Source organism: Camponotus floridanus, unplaced genomic scaffold (genome assembly GCF_003227725.1).
Source record: "Camponotus floridanus strain SB8 unplaced genomic scaffold, Cflo_v7.5 scaffold109, whole genome shotgun sequence".
In the NCBI taxonomy this organism is placed as follows: domain Eukaryota; kingdom Metazoa; phylum Arthropoda; class Insecta; order Hymenoptera; family Formicidae; genus Camponotus; species Camponotus floridanus.
In genome coordinates, this window is record NW_020229225.1 from 423,434 (window position 1) to 438,797 (window position 15,364).

The 15,364-nt window shown below is 29.3% G+C and overlaps 2 protein-coding genes across 4 annotated transcripts; one reads left to right on the plus strand and one right to left on the minus strand.

Moving 5' to 3' along the window:
• Positions 1 to 514: 514 nt before the first annotated feature.
• LOC105252145 (zinc finger HIT domain-containing protein 3) lies at positions 515 to 1,501 on the plus strand. The gene is made up of 2 exons (XM_011259415.3): positions 515 to 703; positions 995 to 1,501. Exons 1-2 carry the CDS (start codon positions 630 to 632, stop codon positions 1,323 to 1,325), a joined length of 405 nt encoding a protein of 134 aa, XP_011257717.1. The 5' UTR covers positions 515 to 629; the 3' UTR covers positions 1,326 to 1,501.
• Positions 1,502 to 1,605: 104 nt separating this feature from the next.
• Positions 1,606 to 12,854, minus strand: LOC105252146 (beta-glucuronidase). 3 transcript variants are annotated; one of them, XM_011259416.3, is made up of 11 exons: positions 12,140 to 12,854; positions 7,364 to 7,555; positions 6,874 to 6,969; positions 6,219 to 6,395; positions 5,473 to 5,705; positions 4,127 to 4,406; positions 3,647 to 3,921; positions 3,238 to 3,499; positions 2,734 to 2,922; positions 2,336 to 2,474; positions 1,606 to 2,010 (listed from the first exon to the last, which is right to left on the minus strand). In XM_011259416.3, exons 1-11 carry the CDS (start codon positions 12,221 to 12,223, stop codon positions 1,826 to 1,828), a joined length of 2,112 nt encoding a protein of 703 aa, XP_011257718.1. In that variant the 5' UTR covers positions 12,224 to 12,854; the 3' UTR covers positions 1,606 to 1,825. The 3 variants fall into 3 exon arrangements, with proteins under 3 accessions (XP_011257718.1, XP_019883360.1, XP_019883361.1); XM_020027801.2 differs by lacking the exon at positions 12,140 to 12,854 and adding an exon at positions 8,646 to 8,766; XM_020027802.2 differs by lacking the exon at positions 12,140 to 12,854 and adding an exon at positions 8,332 to 8,559.
• Positions 12,855 to 15,364: the final 2,510 nt, after the last annotated feature.

Sequence of the window (15,364 nt, forward strand, 5' to 3'; positions counted from 1 at the left end):
CGATTCAATATTTAATATCAATAAAGTTGATTAAAATTACTTTTAATTACATGACAATTTATCAAGGTGTCGGAAACAGAGAAAATACATAAGAAAAATTACTTTACTTTACAAGTTCATACCTTGCAAATAGATATAGACATGATTTACATTAAATATCATGTTAAATCTATTTTAATAAAAGTATAAATTTCTATCGCATTTCTCACCGAAATTCCTGTTTATTTTCATTGATAAGCATCATAATTAATAAAACTTCGCAAAAATAAGGATAACTTTTATGTATGTTACATCTCTCTTTCTATCTCCTTGAAACTACAAAAGCTCGAAAAATTTAAATTTACTTCTTTCATCGAGCTGCAGATGGCGATGGTTAGGTGTATAGAATGTGTTCGAAAATTCTATTTGCAAGAAAGAGTGCTTTTAATTGACCAATCAAAACAAAAGAAGCAGAAGATTTTTCTTTTTCCTGATTAGTGAATTAAAAAGTACTCTGTCCCATAGAATAGAATTTCAGAACTCATCCATATTATGGAGTCGACCATGCGTCACGTGCTCACATAAGTCTGTGACACGTGCTTGCGTCTTTTCTGACGTTTTATAAATTGAACAGTCTATTTATTACGGTCATGACAGATAAAAAGTGTTGTATCTGTGAAAAGGAAAACGCACCTTACAAGTGTCCGATATGCAAAACACCCTAGTAAGTGTACTATTTATAGATTATAGACTTTAAGAGGTTATATTCTCTTTGGATTGTTGATATTATTATACATGTTACATTTGTTAAAAATTATCGTATTATTGACTAAAAATCGAAAAGCTACAGTAAAATATGTTAATTTATTATATTAATTTATTATATTAATTTGATATAATAAATGGTTAAAATATTTCTTTTATTATTTTTCTTCCTACTATATAAAAATATAAGTATATAAATTTTAATTAAATTTATTATTAATATTAGGCCATATTCTTTTCTTTATCTTAGCTGCTCTGTAACATGTTGCAAGGAGCATAAAAGTCAAACTTGCGAGCCTCCTAAGTTACCTGAGAAACCCAAAGAACATGAAAGTGAACGAAAATATCAATTTTCAACAGAAGATACTGTGCCTGTGGAAAAACTGCAACAATTGTGGCATAGCGAGGAACTGAAAGAATGCCTCAAACATCCTGATTTACGCGATATCATGAAAGCAGTTCTCAATGATCTAAATCCTACGAAGGCAATAGCATCAGCTATGAAAATACCTTCATTTGTGGAGATGGCTGATATTTGTTTAAAGATTGTAGAACCATCAGATGCTGTTAAGCCATGCTGAAAGATTACTGAGTGCTATATTATTATCAGTGAGACTATAGGGTTATATTAAAAAGATATATTGTATGTCTATTTGTAAATTGTATATATTTTCATACTGTGAGTTGTATAAAAACGTTAAGAGATGATTCTGTTTTCCATTTAAAATATATATATATATATAATAAGAATACACAGAGATACATGTAAAGATTTAATTCTAGATAATATAGATAATTCTAGAAGATCTTAGAAGATAATATCAAATTTTTTATATATCTTCCATACAAATGAGTGTTAAATGAATGGATGGAATATTTATATCATTATCGTGAAATGAGAGATTTTGTGATAGATTATATATTAGGTGAATAATTTTATATATTAAGTTATCAGTGCAGTGTTTACTTATCGATATATAAAACGAGCAATAGAATATTTTGTCAAGAGTCAATTAAGACTCTGCGAAACGATTTTTACATTCCAAAATCTTGTGTCTTTATTTTCTTTTTTTTTAATCAGTCAAAGTTCCGAGTGTGAAGAATAATAGGACGAAATATAATAATCTTCGACTTCTCCCGGTATCTGCACACCATCTAATTCAACTGCGAGGGCGTGATATCTTTTCCTAACATGATGGGCTGCCATTTTTGGTTGCCTATCCCTTGTAAAGATCCCTTTTCTATTGCCACCCACTCTGGTATACGCTGCAATATGTAAATATTGTAAATATAATTAATAAAAATTGTTCACGAGCCAATTCTTATAAATTCTAGCGAAATTCATTCAATCTTTTAATAATATCCCTTGTAAATTAAAAACAGTTGTTAATTAAAAATATATGTTTTTTTATAATTATGCATAAGAAATTGCGAAAAAATTGCACACAATCTTTCATAATCTGTAGTAAGGTGATGTGCCTTCACAATAATATTAATATAAATTTATAAGATAGATTAGTAAAGATTATAGTAAAATAAATTATATTATTAAATTAATAAGCAATGTATGAATTTTTTATTCGGTACTCACTTTGTGCTGTGCGGAAATCGGCAAAGTTCCAGATAAATTCGCCGATGAAGTAGCCTTCATGTCGTAAGCGATCGAAGGCCTCGAAGTGTTTAGAGAGCAATTCCTTCTGATATTCTTCGCTCCACACATATTCCGGTAGCTGCAAATAATTGATGTAAGAAAAATAATGATATAATAATAAAACAAAATACACAAAATACAAATATTTAACAATTATTTTCTATCTTCTGATTTATTTTTCTTATATTGCTTTGCTTTATTTTTGTTTTTGATGCTGATTTTATTTTTATGTTAAAAATGTCCTTCTATATTTTTATTTTATATTTATTTTATTGAAATGTATAAAATATGTAAATGTATGTAAAATAGCTTTTTTGTGATAATAAGGCGGATTTTACCTCGTGCAAACCGGGCATGGTGTCAGCTCCGTATTCGGATATAAGTACCGGTTTATTATATTTTTTATGCCAAGCCTCGGCTTCTTCATATACCCTGTCATTGATCATGTCAATTCTGCCGGGATTGCTATACCAGGCGTTATAACGATTAAAACTGATCACATCGAGAAATTGACCAGCTTTGTCTTCCTAAAATTTGCAATATCTATTTATTGATAATTTACAATTTATTAAAAGTGTAATGAAATCTCAAAAGAAAAGCTTTTAAAGAATAATAGAATAATTAGATAAACATATTATAATAAACGAATAATTAGATAAGCACACCCACACAAGAAATTGCATTTATGTAACTTTAATTTGATTTAGCTATACGTGTTTTTAGTTGGAAATGCTTAACGTTGAAAATTAGATAATTGTCAAGAGAATGTTAGAGGAAGATTTTTTTTATATTACAAGTGTCCGAGTTAGAGAGCAAACATTAATTTATTTTATTTACATTACCTGAACTGCACGAGCCAAAGCAATAGTGACCGGCCTAGTGGGATCGATTGCTTTGGTATGCTGAGCGATCTGTTTGAAATATTCGTCGGCCTCAGCCAGTTGAGTCCTCGGCTCATTAGCTAGAGACCACATGATCACGGAAGGCCGATTTTTGTCTCTGCGGATGAGCTCCGAGAGCGAGTCCTTGTGACGCGAAAGCAACGATGGCGAAAAGTTTTCCGTGTCGACGGAAGGACACTCGTCGATTATAAGAAAGCCCAATCTTCACAGAATATAATTTAATAAAGTAAAGTAAAGCCGAACAAATTAAAGTGAAAAGAGGTATAAAAAGAACTGACTTTATGAAAAAGAGGAATAAGAGATTAAAAATTTATGATAAATTTCTCAGATATCAGGCAATTTTAGATACCTGTCAGCCATATCAAGAACCTCGTCACTATAAGGATAATGGCTGGTCCTGTAAGCATTGGCCCCGACCCACTGGAGCAATTCGTGATCCCTGACAGAGGTGACGAGATCAAAGCCACGTCCTCTGATAGCAGAGTCCTCGTGCTTGCCGAAACCACGCATATACACCGGTCGATCGTTTAATAGCAGGCTCGTGTTAGTCCACGCCAAGGTCCTGATACCGATCGGCAATCGGTAAATGTCCACCTTGGTGTCATTTTCCACCCACAACTTCACCTGAAAAGAGAGAGTGTTGTTTTGTCAAACAAATTTTAGTATCTTGAAATAATTCATGGAACAAGTAAAAATTATTTTATCATATAATATCTTACAAAGAGTCTTCTTATCAACATTTTTTAAGCAATTTGGAATTAATTTTGTGACAGAAAAAGATATTAAGACATTTGCTTTTGAATAATCAGGTGATCAAAGACCAAAGTACCTCCAAAGTGTACAGGTAACCCGGTTTGGAATCCATGCCTCTGGGCCACCAGAGTTTGACGAACGGAACCTTCAAGGTACCAGACAGGCCTTCGACGGGTTCATTGATAGCCAGATTTTGCTCGGCGTCGTACAGAGAAACCATGCAGATTGGTATTTCTCCCTCGCGTAATCCATTTGGTTGTATGATATACTTGACAATTCCCATCTCGCCGATCAAGCTTGTTCTCACCGAGATGTCCTCGACGTAGACGCGCGGCGTGGTGTACAGTAAAACGGATCTTCGCAAAGTGTCCCAAAGTGTGTGAACTTACACTTTCAGAATAAAATTTATTTTATCCTGAATATAATTAACGTCTGATTGACTTTGATCTAGTAAACGCAGAATTTCAAGCGCGAAACATCAATATATAGAAAAAGAAAATTATTTCAAGTTTAAATTATTTGATAAAAAATGATTTAATGGAATCATTATAATGTTTTATTTAATTATTACGAGAACTAATATTTATAATTTTAATTATTACGAGAACTAATATTTATAATTATAAATATTAGTTCTCGTAATAATTAAATAAAACATTATAAATTAACTATTAAAAATATCTAAATTTAATACATAAATTTGAAAATATTTTCATAAATGTTCGATATAAATGTTATAAATATAATCGTTTTACAAATGAAAACTATATTTTCATTACACATTTCTATATCAATTAAAAATAAATCACTATTACTATCACAATAACTATTTTGCAATTATCTTAAATTATTGTACTGTGACTAAAATAATCAAATGGTGCATCTGTATTTTTCAACGTTACAGACCGAGACCTTTTTTTATCGAGTAACGGAAATCTGACCTCGACTATCTCGTAACACATCGAATGCTCTCTCTAGTTTTTCCACAAAGCCTTTGATAAAGATTTATTTGTGAAACGCGTCAGAGAGCTCAAAAAACCTCTCGTAATGCAACAGCAAACGTGATTATACATGCTGGGTATTTTCATTTATCTGATATAATTGTTGATCGAGAAGACTGTATTTTTAAACTAATTACTTCCTTTCAAAGATTCGATATTTAATTTAATAAACGAGATTTTTCAATTCTTTTTAATCTGTCTATCTATTGACAAATTTAAGAAAAATAAATAGATTAAAAGGAACTTGTTCATACGAATTTAATATTAATTGAAAACAAAAAAGGACACAACAATATCAATTAAATTTATAAAAAGATTTTTTGCTTGTTTCAATTATCGAAATTATGACTGCGTCATTCGAATTGTTTACGAATGAAGAATTAAAAATATATATAATTGATTTTTGATTGCATGATCTTACCTATGTATACCCGCGTAGTTGAAGAAGTCGAAGGTATACGTCTGCATGTGTGCGGTGCCGTTGTCAGTGACCATCTCCACGATTTTTCCCTGGGGTACACTGGTTTGTAATAGGGTGTTATCTACGGCGACGGTAATACGATTCTCGGCACCGAAGGTCAGATACGACGAGAGCTCCCCTTCAAAGGGGAGATGACCCATTTCGTGATTGGTCACCAAGACGCCGTTAATCCACTAATTGCAAGCGTACAAAACTATGAATCGCATTAATACTTGAAAAAACATATGCTTTTATATATTAGATAAAATCTTCTCTAGGAAACGTTATTATTTTTAAAATAATTATTATATAAATAAATATATATAAATAAATATAATATTGTTACTTTTTAAAATTATAATTATATATATAATAAATATATATAATTATCATTTTAATTATATATTTAAAATAATATACATATACACTTATTTCTAATCGGGAAAAAAATCAATGTTATTATATAATCCAGATTTTGGAAGATCTTCTGCTTCTTTTTTCATATTTTTTAAATTATCTTCTATATTTTCAAATTAATAACGATCTAGATAACACAAAAAGCCAAAAGGCATCTTAAAAAGACGTCGAAAGGACGATAAAACATCTTCAAATCGTTCTTTAGACGATAGAAATATATGTTATCTGAAAAATTTTCGACTTTTCATATTTTTTCGTTTTGGGGATAAAAGACTGCAAAGGATGCTTACCACTTGGGCGAGATAGTTGACCGAGCCGAATCTGACAAAAACCCGCTGATCCCGCCAGAACGAGGGCACGAAGAAGGTCCTTTGATACCATACGGCACCGACATGATCCCTGAGATTCCGTGATGTTGTGATATCGTTGTAAGATGAGGGCACCGGCATCTTCATCACTTCACTAGCCTGTGTACAAAGCCGGTCAAATCTTGCATGAACAGATCTAATGATGAGAGTTAATGACAGACAACGTGCAATTATGCGAGATTATAAAAGATACGTGACTCGAAATGCGAAAAAAATCGGGTAAATATAGAATACAATTCAGCATTACGTTTATTGTTTTAAAAAGTCACACTGAACATAAAGAAGTGTAAATAAATCTAAATCTAAATTTTATATAGGATTCTACTATAATTCCAATAAATTATTTATTTAATTATTGCTCTTCTTTTTTTAATTGTATTAATTTTTTAATTACGATTTGATCATGCTTTTTTCAATTACAAATTTTTTGACAAATTTGACATATGACTTGAGACATAATAAAAAACCTGAATTTCTAACATTTATAAAAATGTATTTGTATTTTTTAAATTTAAGTTAATTCTAATTTTTGTATATTTGTTATTGTTGATTATTATTTCACATAAGATTACAATACCTTCGATAGATCCAAGGCGTACCATCCTTCTCTGTAACCCCTTAGAGCATCTCCTTCAGACACGGCGAAATCCCATAATCCATCAAGCGATCTTACCTGCCAAAGAAAAAGAATGAAGAAAATGCAATGTTTTTTTCATTGCATTCTCATATAAAACTTTTATTAAATGTAGAAAATTATAATAAAAACAATATAAAAATGCACTAATACAAGACAATAATTTTTAACTTATAAATATTTATTAATTTTTTATTATCTTAATATTTTTCTTAATAAAAAATTAAAAAAATAATTTGGAATCATCATAGATTTAATAAACGAAATAAATTGAATTTAAGATCACAAATATATTAAAGTCTTTTATAATAAATATTAAATTATCTTCCTGTTATAAATTCGATTTGTAGAAATGTAAAATCGTGGATTGATTATCTCAAACTCGCAGATTCGGGCGGCGTTAAATGATCAATGTAATGTCATCAAGATTTACCTCGCGAGATTCACTTTCTCTAGGATACAGCAGACCAGGAAGCGGAATTGGAAATGCATCCTCGTAAGGCAACGGTGCCTCAATCTTGATCGTTGCGTCGAAAAAATCCGTTGGTGACTCTGGCCCGGACTCGCCGGCCATTGCAGAGCCGATTAACAGGAAGATCAAATGCCACATACTTTTGCGGCCCTCCTAAATTAATACCCGCATTCATATAATTGAGAGATCTTAAGATTTACAATCTCAAGATAGATAAATCGATGGTATATAAATAAATCGATGGTAGAAAAATGATATAATTTCGTGAAACTATATTTTAGGGAGAAAAAACCTCTTATTTGAAGAAATCTGTTTTCTTTAAGACTCGAAAAACGATTTATATTACTTTATAAATATTATTAAACTATTTCTTTAAATTTTATTCGATAGTTTATTTTCGAAGATTTTGGATAATTTTATTATGATTAAATACACAATGTGTTTGGTAAAGGAAGAATTTTGGTAGATTTTTCAAGTTATACTTCTTTAACATTAAGCGATTCGAATATGACACCGTATATTTTGCAAATAAGCTAATTTATTGTAATTTTTGTTTTTTTTTACAGAACCATAAAATTACATGTTCTGGAATTGATATTTGATGTGAAAATTTAATGATAATTATATGTAATTAATTATATAATTATGATATAATGAAGAAGAATTTAATATATAATTTAATGAACCTCTTCAGAATACAAAGAATCCAATTAGTTCACAATAATTAAAATATCATTGAAAGTCTTTTGTTATACAGTTATAATATTAATCAATAAATATGTGTCAATATTCTTGTGATTAGTCGGCTATTTCCAGAATTGCATCATTTTCTCTATGATAAATGAAAATAACAATTTCCAAAGCCTGCATATAACAAAGCTCGACCTGACATGATATAACACTGGTTCTTTTTTAACACAGAAAATAACCTTTATGCTTATCGTTTAACCTTACGCCACGTCAAACGTCATATAGCTGTCAGTTATCTCTCATTGCTTATTTCTCTATGATATGACGAATAGTCATGACGAGTGACACTTGTGACCCCCTTTCTTCATTACGAATGGTTATGACTTGCAACTATATAAGTATCACACAATTCTCTTCGAAAATAGAATACTGTCTTTTCGTAAATTTTAAGGTACTTGCAACGCGTGCACATATATTACACTTAATATGTATTTTATATATATTATAATAATATATATAAATTATATTAATAGTAATCGATATATGCACTTACGTTTTTGATAGGATCAAATCGACTAATCGCGACAACTGACTACAGTCGACTGATGCAAATAGCGAATATCCGATACAGAATCAGTAAATATCGTTCATCTGATAAGAAATTTGTAATTATCACATTTTTGCGCCGTTTCCAGATAATATCTATCTCTCCAATCAGACAGAAAATACATTATTAAAGCATTATTAAATAAACATGGTAATGGTCTTATTATGACATTATCATCACGAATCGCAAGAAGGTGTGGATTCTGATCTTATGATTACTCAATTATATTTGTTATATTGACTGAAATTGAAATAATCAAAATTGTTCGTCTGTGCCTGATATGATATGCTGTTTAAATAATATTTGTTTTCAAATAAGGAAATTTTATAAATTAAGATTAATTAAAAATTAAAATTTAATTTAATGAATGTTTATATATCTTATATATTGTTGATTTCTAGAATAAATTATTGTTTTAATCATCTATCTATAAAGTATAATCTAAAAATATGCTAAGTTTCTTTGATTATTAACTCTGTGTTTTACGTCACATTTTTTTTTCAAGATTCCTTGAGATAAAAATGTTAAGATATATCTGTTAAGGACAATAGAAGATGTGTAATTTGCTTAGCAATTATTTCTGTTTTCTATTTTCAAAGGTATGTCTCATTGAATAAAAGTTGTTTGTGAGCCATCCTGTGACTGCTTATTTTTTTTCTTAATTTTATTCCACACCCACGAAGAGAAGAAGACCGGTCTTCTGGCATTTATTCTTTCATGTGAAGAGGTTCTAAGAAGTGCTCTTCGACGGCGAATCATTTCGCAGTGTATCTCGAATAATTGATGCTTGAAAAATCATTTTACATTTCTTGCTACAATTAAAAAAAAATTATAGTCTGTAAAATTTTTAAAGTAAGTAATTGCATATTGCAAAAATAACAAATTAAAATCATTCATTTGATTATTAAGAAAACAAAAAGGAATTTTAAAAATTAAACATTATCGAAAAATTTAAATATGTAATTTACAATTTTAAATTTTCGAAAATATAAAATTCAGACTAGGCAATTGTAAATTCTTTTTTTATTATATATTAAATTTAGAATAATATATCTTTTATATAATGCTTATATTAATTAAATTATTTATACATAAAATGTCTTAGAGTTAAAAATATAGAAAAAATAAAAAGTTAAGACAATTTTAATTCATTTTTTGCTTTAATGAAAAACTGACTTAAAATTTTTAAAAGATTTCAATGTGTGCGTGTGTGTCATGTGATTTAAAAATTCTTCTTTTAAATATCCTAATGTTGGAAGTAAATAAGCGTAATAATGTTCTTTATTGATTAATTTTTAAAGAGTCGACTTTAAATTCCACTTTTTCCAACTGTTTGTCTTTTTTTCAATGAAAGAATCTGTCTGGTTGAGTGATTGGTTTCGCATGACCTTTCGACGAAAGCTAACTATCGGGCAATGAGCCTGTCGCACCCCACATACACACACATTCCGCGGGCTCTCGTTCGCAGCAATATCGGCTTCCTGGCACCGTGCCCTCCTACGAGAGCAGACTTCCCTTCCCAAAGCATCAAATCGTTTCCTCGTGTCATGTACAGATCCACTACGGTACTGGTGTCCCTAATTTCTCGAATAGACACCATTGTTCAGCTCTGAACTTTAACACCCGATTATAATATATAGCCATCAATTTTGTCATCTTTTGTTACTTCGAAATTTTGTCACGCGAGATATTTTCTTCAAGAAAATTTATTTCAATCGTTTTATTAATTATCTTTATCAAAAGATGCGATATGCGAAACATTCATCACTTCTGACGAAAAAGGAAAGTATTAAAATTAATGATAATTAATGCTACCGTGTAATTAATAATAATTAGTAAGGTACAAAAAAGCATAAGTACAATGTAATAGAATAATTAGAATATTTCTATTATAATAATTTAAATTTTGAACGGTATAAAAGACATTAAATAATTTCTAATGTAATGAATTAATAAATGTAATTAATAAATCCTGTTGTCGATTCTCTCAGAATTTATCTATTCTTACGTTAGCTGTCAATAAAATTTCTAATCGTGGTCTCACTTCTTCTCCCGATTTCTCTCGATTTATGCTAGCATAGATAATTCATAGACTCAATTTCATATTCGAGATAATTGATCCGCGAAAGCCATAAGACTGTAAAATAGGTGATCCTAACGGACGCTCTCGCGTGCACATTTTCGTAACACCCGCCGCGTGGTTGAATTTATTAAGACCGATATATTCATATCTCTCGAGCGCGGTGAAGTGTAAGAGGCGCAATTACGAGAGATGAAAATGGAGCAGTAATGATATAACGATGCTAATATTCTATCGCTGCAGGATAGGTCAGATTACCTTATGCAGGTCTCTTAATTTCCTAAATATCGCACATGGAAATAAAAATTGAAAAAGGCAAAGCAAAAATGGAATGAAAATTTCGCGAGATATTTTTTATCATTTTAGTCTATTAAATTTTACGAAGATAAATTGCTTTTTAAAGGACATATTTTAAATGCATAAATATACCGTTAAAATCGATAGACGTATTGTTCGATTTTCCGCGCTTAAGGCATGCAGGAAATTACATTGGACGGCGTCTGGAAAATGAAGTATCGTTCGGTCGCCGGAATTACGGCTTTTCAGCCAAAATTTCAGAACGGATTGCCGACAAATTGTTACGAAAGACGAGACAATTTTAATTGTTAAAAGAGATGCCGCAAAACATAGGACAACCTACGATTAATGGTCATAATTTCCAAAGCTTTGCATAAACAGATAATTCATACAATCATTATTTTAATATGAAAAAATAATAGTGTTTGAAAAAGAACAAAAGTAATATACTGATACGAGCACGAAAATATACTTAACTACAAAAAATTTTTTTTTAGAGAGAACGTAGATAATTAATTATCGAAATATTTTTAATAATTATAAATGGACGTTTTGATAATTACTTGTGAAAAGAATAAATGTCGAAAAGTTTTTTATGTCTATTAAAAATATTTTGTATTATGTTTTTTAAAAAAATTTTTAGCATCGGTTTATTTCTTTTTCAAATTTTTTTTTATATAAACTTATTAATATTTTTTAAGATCGTAATTTAAAATTCCTCAAATTTATCGTCGCTCCGTTGACTCCTTTGATAACGAAAAGGCACGAGATCAACAAGATTATGATGAAAAGACTCATCGTTAATTAAATAGATAAACATTACATTTTGCTAATTAAACCACACTTTATTAAAGGTAATTGCTGCGAAAATAAACAGAAATGTTTCCCATGTGTATATAAGATATCAAGAATGTATCGTAGTTAATTATCAGATGTTATACATCTGTCGCTTTATCAACTGTGAATTTTTTACTGATAAATTTTTAATTAACTATATTGTTGATCTCGCAATTAATAAATCATAATATTATTGGAGATATATTATTGGAGGGGAGTAACCAACCTTGCAGCGATCGCCGCGCTCCATCGTGAGTCCTGACATGGCATCTGACGAAAAATTGCCGAAAACCGGAGCAGCTCCAGCCATCTCTCAATGTGTATCTGAGCAATTTTAATTATACATTTAAAGTGAAAAGAATCTTTTCTTCTCGTGAATGATATCACTCGAATTCCTTTCTCTTTGTCTTTATACGCTGTCTTTTTTTTCGTTCCTTGTAATTCCACACTTGATTTTTCTTTTAAATATGACTTTTTGTTTTTTTTTCTTTCTTCCCTTTCACACTGTGTTTCGTATTTCTTCACTGGATTTCTTCACTGGATTTTGATACTTAGCTTATCGAATCGAAAATTTTTCTTTTATTAATTCACATTAATATCCTTCAAACTCCGTTGAGTACAATTCTTTCCTCTTGTTTATACAGTTAGAACTGCATTATCTTATTAATATAGATGGAGACTAACATAGAGAAAAGAATATCTATGCTACATTAATGTAATTATTACAAAAGTTAGAATTATAAAGGACGGAAACAAACAATTAATTCGCCAATTTGAAATTATCTGCACTTGCGTAAATCGTCATTAATTTCGATTGTATATTAAATTTTCTTTCTTTTTCCTCCTTAAGTCATAGCGAGAAGCACCAAGTGTTCAAATCCGCGCGTTAACCCGGAGACTGTGAACTCTCGATGTGCAACACTCGAGCCTGAGCCTCGGGCTCGCCGAGCGTGACTACTTCGCTCCGGCGGCGACGAGCAGAGCTGAGGCCCGCAGGAAGCCGACTCGAAAATCTCGCGCTCCTCTCCTCGCTTCCTCGTATTCTCGTTCTCACCATCGATGTTTTTTATTGTTAAGAAGTACAGATAAATGAAATTATTTAATGAAATTAAAACTTCAGAATGCTATTTTATTCTTTGCAAAATATTTCCATGAATATAGATTCATGGAAATATTTTGGAAAGAATAAAAATTGAGATCATAGTTGTTGCGTCCTTTCAATTATAAATCTCTATATATCTCTCTATGATCTCAATTTTTATTCTTTCCAAAATATTTCCATGAACCTATATTCATCGAAATATTTTGGAAAGAATAAAATAGCATTCTTAAGTTTTAATTTCGTTAAATAATTTCATTTATATATATATATATATATTTCTAATATTTACTATACCAAAATATATCATAAAATTTAAATAAGTTATTAAAATAAATTTATATATTTATAAATTTATATATTTATGTATATAAATTAAAAATGCTAAAGTTTTACAAATTTTATATATTAGTGTGTTATATAAGTGTGTTGCATTAAAAGAAGTAATAATGCATTAATAAACAAAATTTTGAATGATTATGATATAAGAAGATATAATAAGATATAATGAAAATAATTATCTCTCTCTCTCTCTCTTTCTTTAATAAAGATATACAATTTTTTATCAACATAAAGTATACGAGTCACGAAAAGCATTATTTATATAAATTAAGATGATTATTATTTTGCTCTTCTTATTTATTTTATATTAAATAATTATTTAATTTATTAATCGTTATATTTAAAATTAGAAATTTTGGAAAGTGATCAAATAAAAGTGATCATATGAAAGTGATCAAATTAATTTTAATGTATTTTTATGACATATTCTGAGTACATAATAGTAATTAAATTTTTGAAGAGAAGTGTTAATCTTTAGAAAGCGAACACACAGAAATAAATTATACAACCTATACATTTTAAATAAACTCTCTACCAGAATTTATTTTCTTTCAAGTTTGCTTTTAAATTTGAGCATAGTTAAACATGTTTTTGGACATCTGTCGCATATCTTCACCTCATTTTAGGTGAAATTGTCGTTGTTGTCACGTATTACACATACGATTACTGCTATCACATTCCCACACGTGCTCTGCATGTTTTTAAATTAAATAACCTTGTGTACATGTAACTGATATTCTGTTATCGTACGAGAATTCTCCTATTTATTCTCCTATTACAAAAGATTCTACTTATCTTTATTGTCAGAAGAAAAAAGATAAATATAATAAAACAAATAAAATAATATAAAGAATACAATATTTTAAAATAAATAAAACAAAACAATATATTTTATTCTATATAATATTTAAATGTAAATATCAATATTTAAATAATATTATTTAGGAAGAAATATTTATGAATATTTTTACAAGAACATCTATGATATACGTAATATAATTCTTTTATGGATTTCCAGTATTAACAATATTGGAAAATAGCCTTTATCTTTCGTCGCATTAATCAATTATTTTCTCACATGTACATTGACAACAAATTTTATTAATTGTAATCTAACAAAAAGAAATTTGTGTAATCTTAAAAAAATGCATATAATTAAGAAAAAAATTCTATGTATATGTATATGTATGTGTTGTGCGAAAAAAAATTTTAGCAAATTCTATTTTCACGCGACTACAGTAATTCTCACTGATGTAACTTCTCACTCTCGGTTTGTTATCATCGTCGAAGAATACCTGCTCTAAGGAACTATCAATTGGACGATCTCGACGATTGCGGAAAGGAATCGCGTAGGGAAGAAGAAAAGTAGAAGAAAAGAAACGGCGAGTGAGCTCAGGTTAACGACCATCCGATAAGACGTTAGAGAATAGAACGGTCGATAGTATTTTCCAGCGAATATTTTACGTTTATCCATTTTTTCCTCGCGTATTCTCCTCTTTTTTATATAAATTAAAATAAAAATTAAAATAAAATACTCAATTAAAGCAAACAATCGCCGATAGGGTTGATCGTCTCTTTTATATTTCTCTTTACTTAAATTAATCATAGTCTGATAAGGCATTGCGAGGGAAGATATACATAATTTCCAATCTTCGTAATTTTTAATCAAATATAGACCGGTATTCCTGATCCATTTTTATATTTAAAATCGTCTTGGGTAAGATTTGAAAGTGTGGTATGACTATTTCATTGGTTAAACGAAATCTTAAGACGATTCAAACCCCACAGCCTGAGACTTAAAATGATTTTAAATATAAGAACGGTTTATGAATAAAGTGGGATATAGAATGTAATGGATTAATTAATTCTAGAGATTTCTTTGTCGAAAGATTAAATGTCAATATCTTGTAAACAATAATTAATAAATTAATAAATAAATATTAATAATTAATAATTGTATTATACTATATAAATATTTAATATTTAATATATAATATTTTTAACATTTAA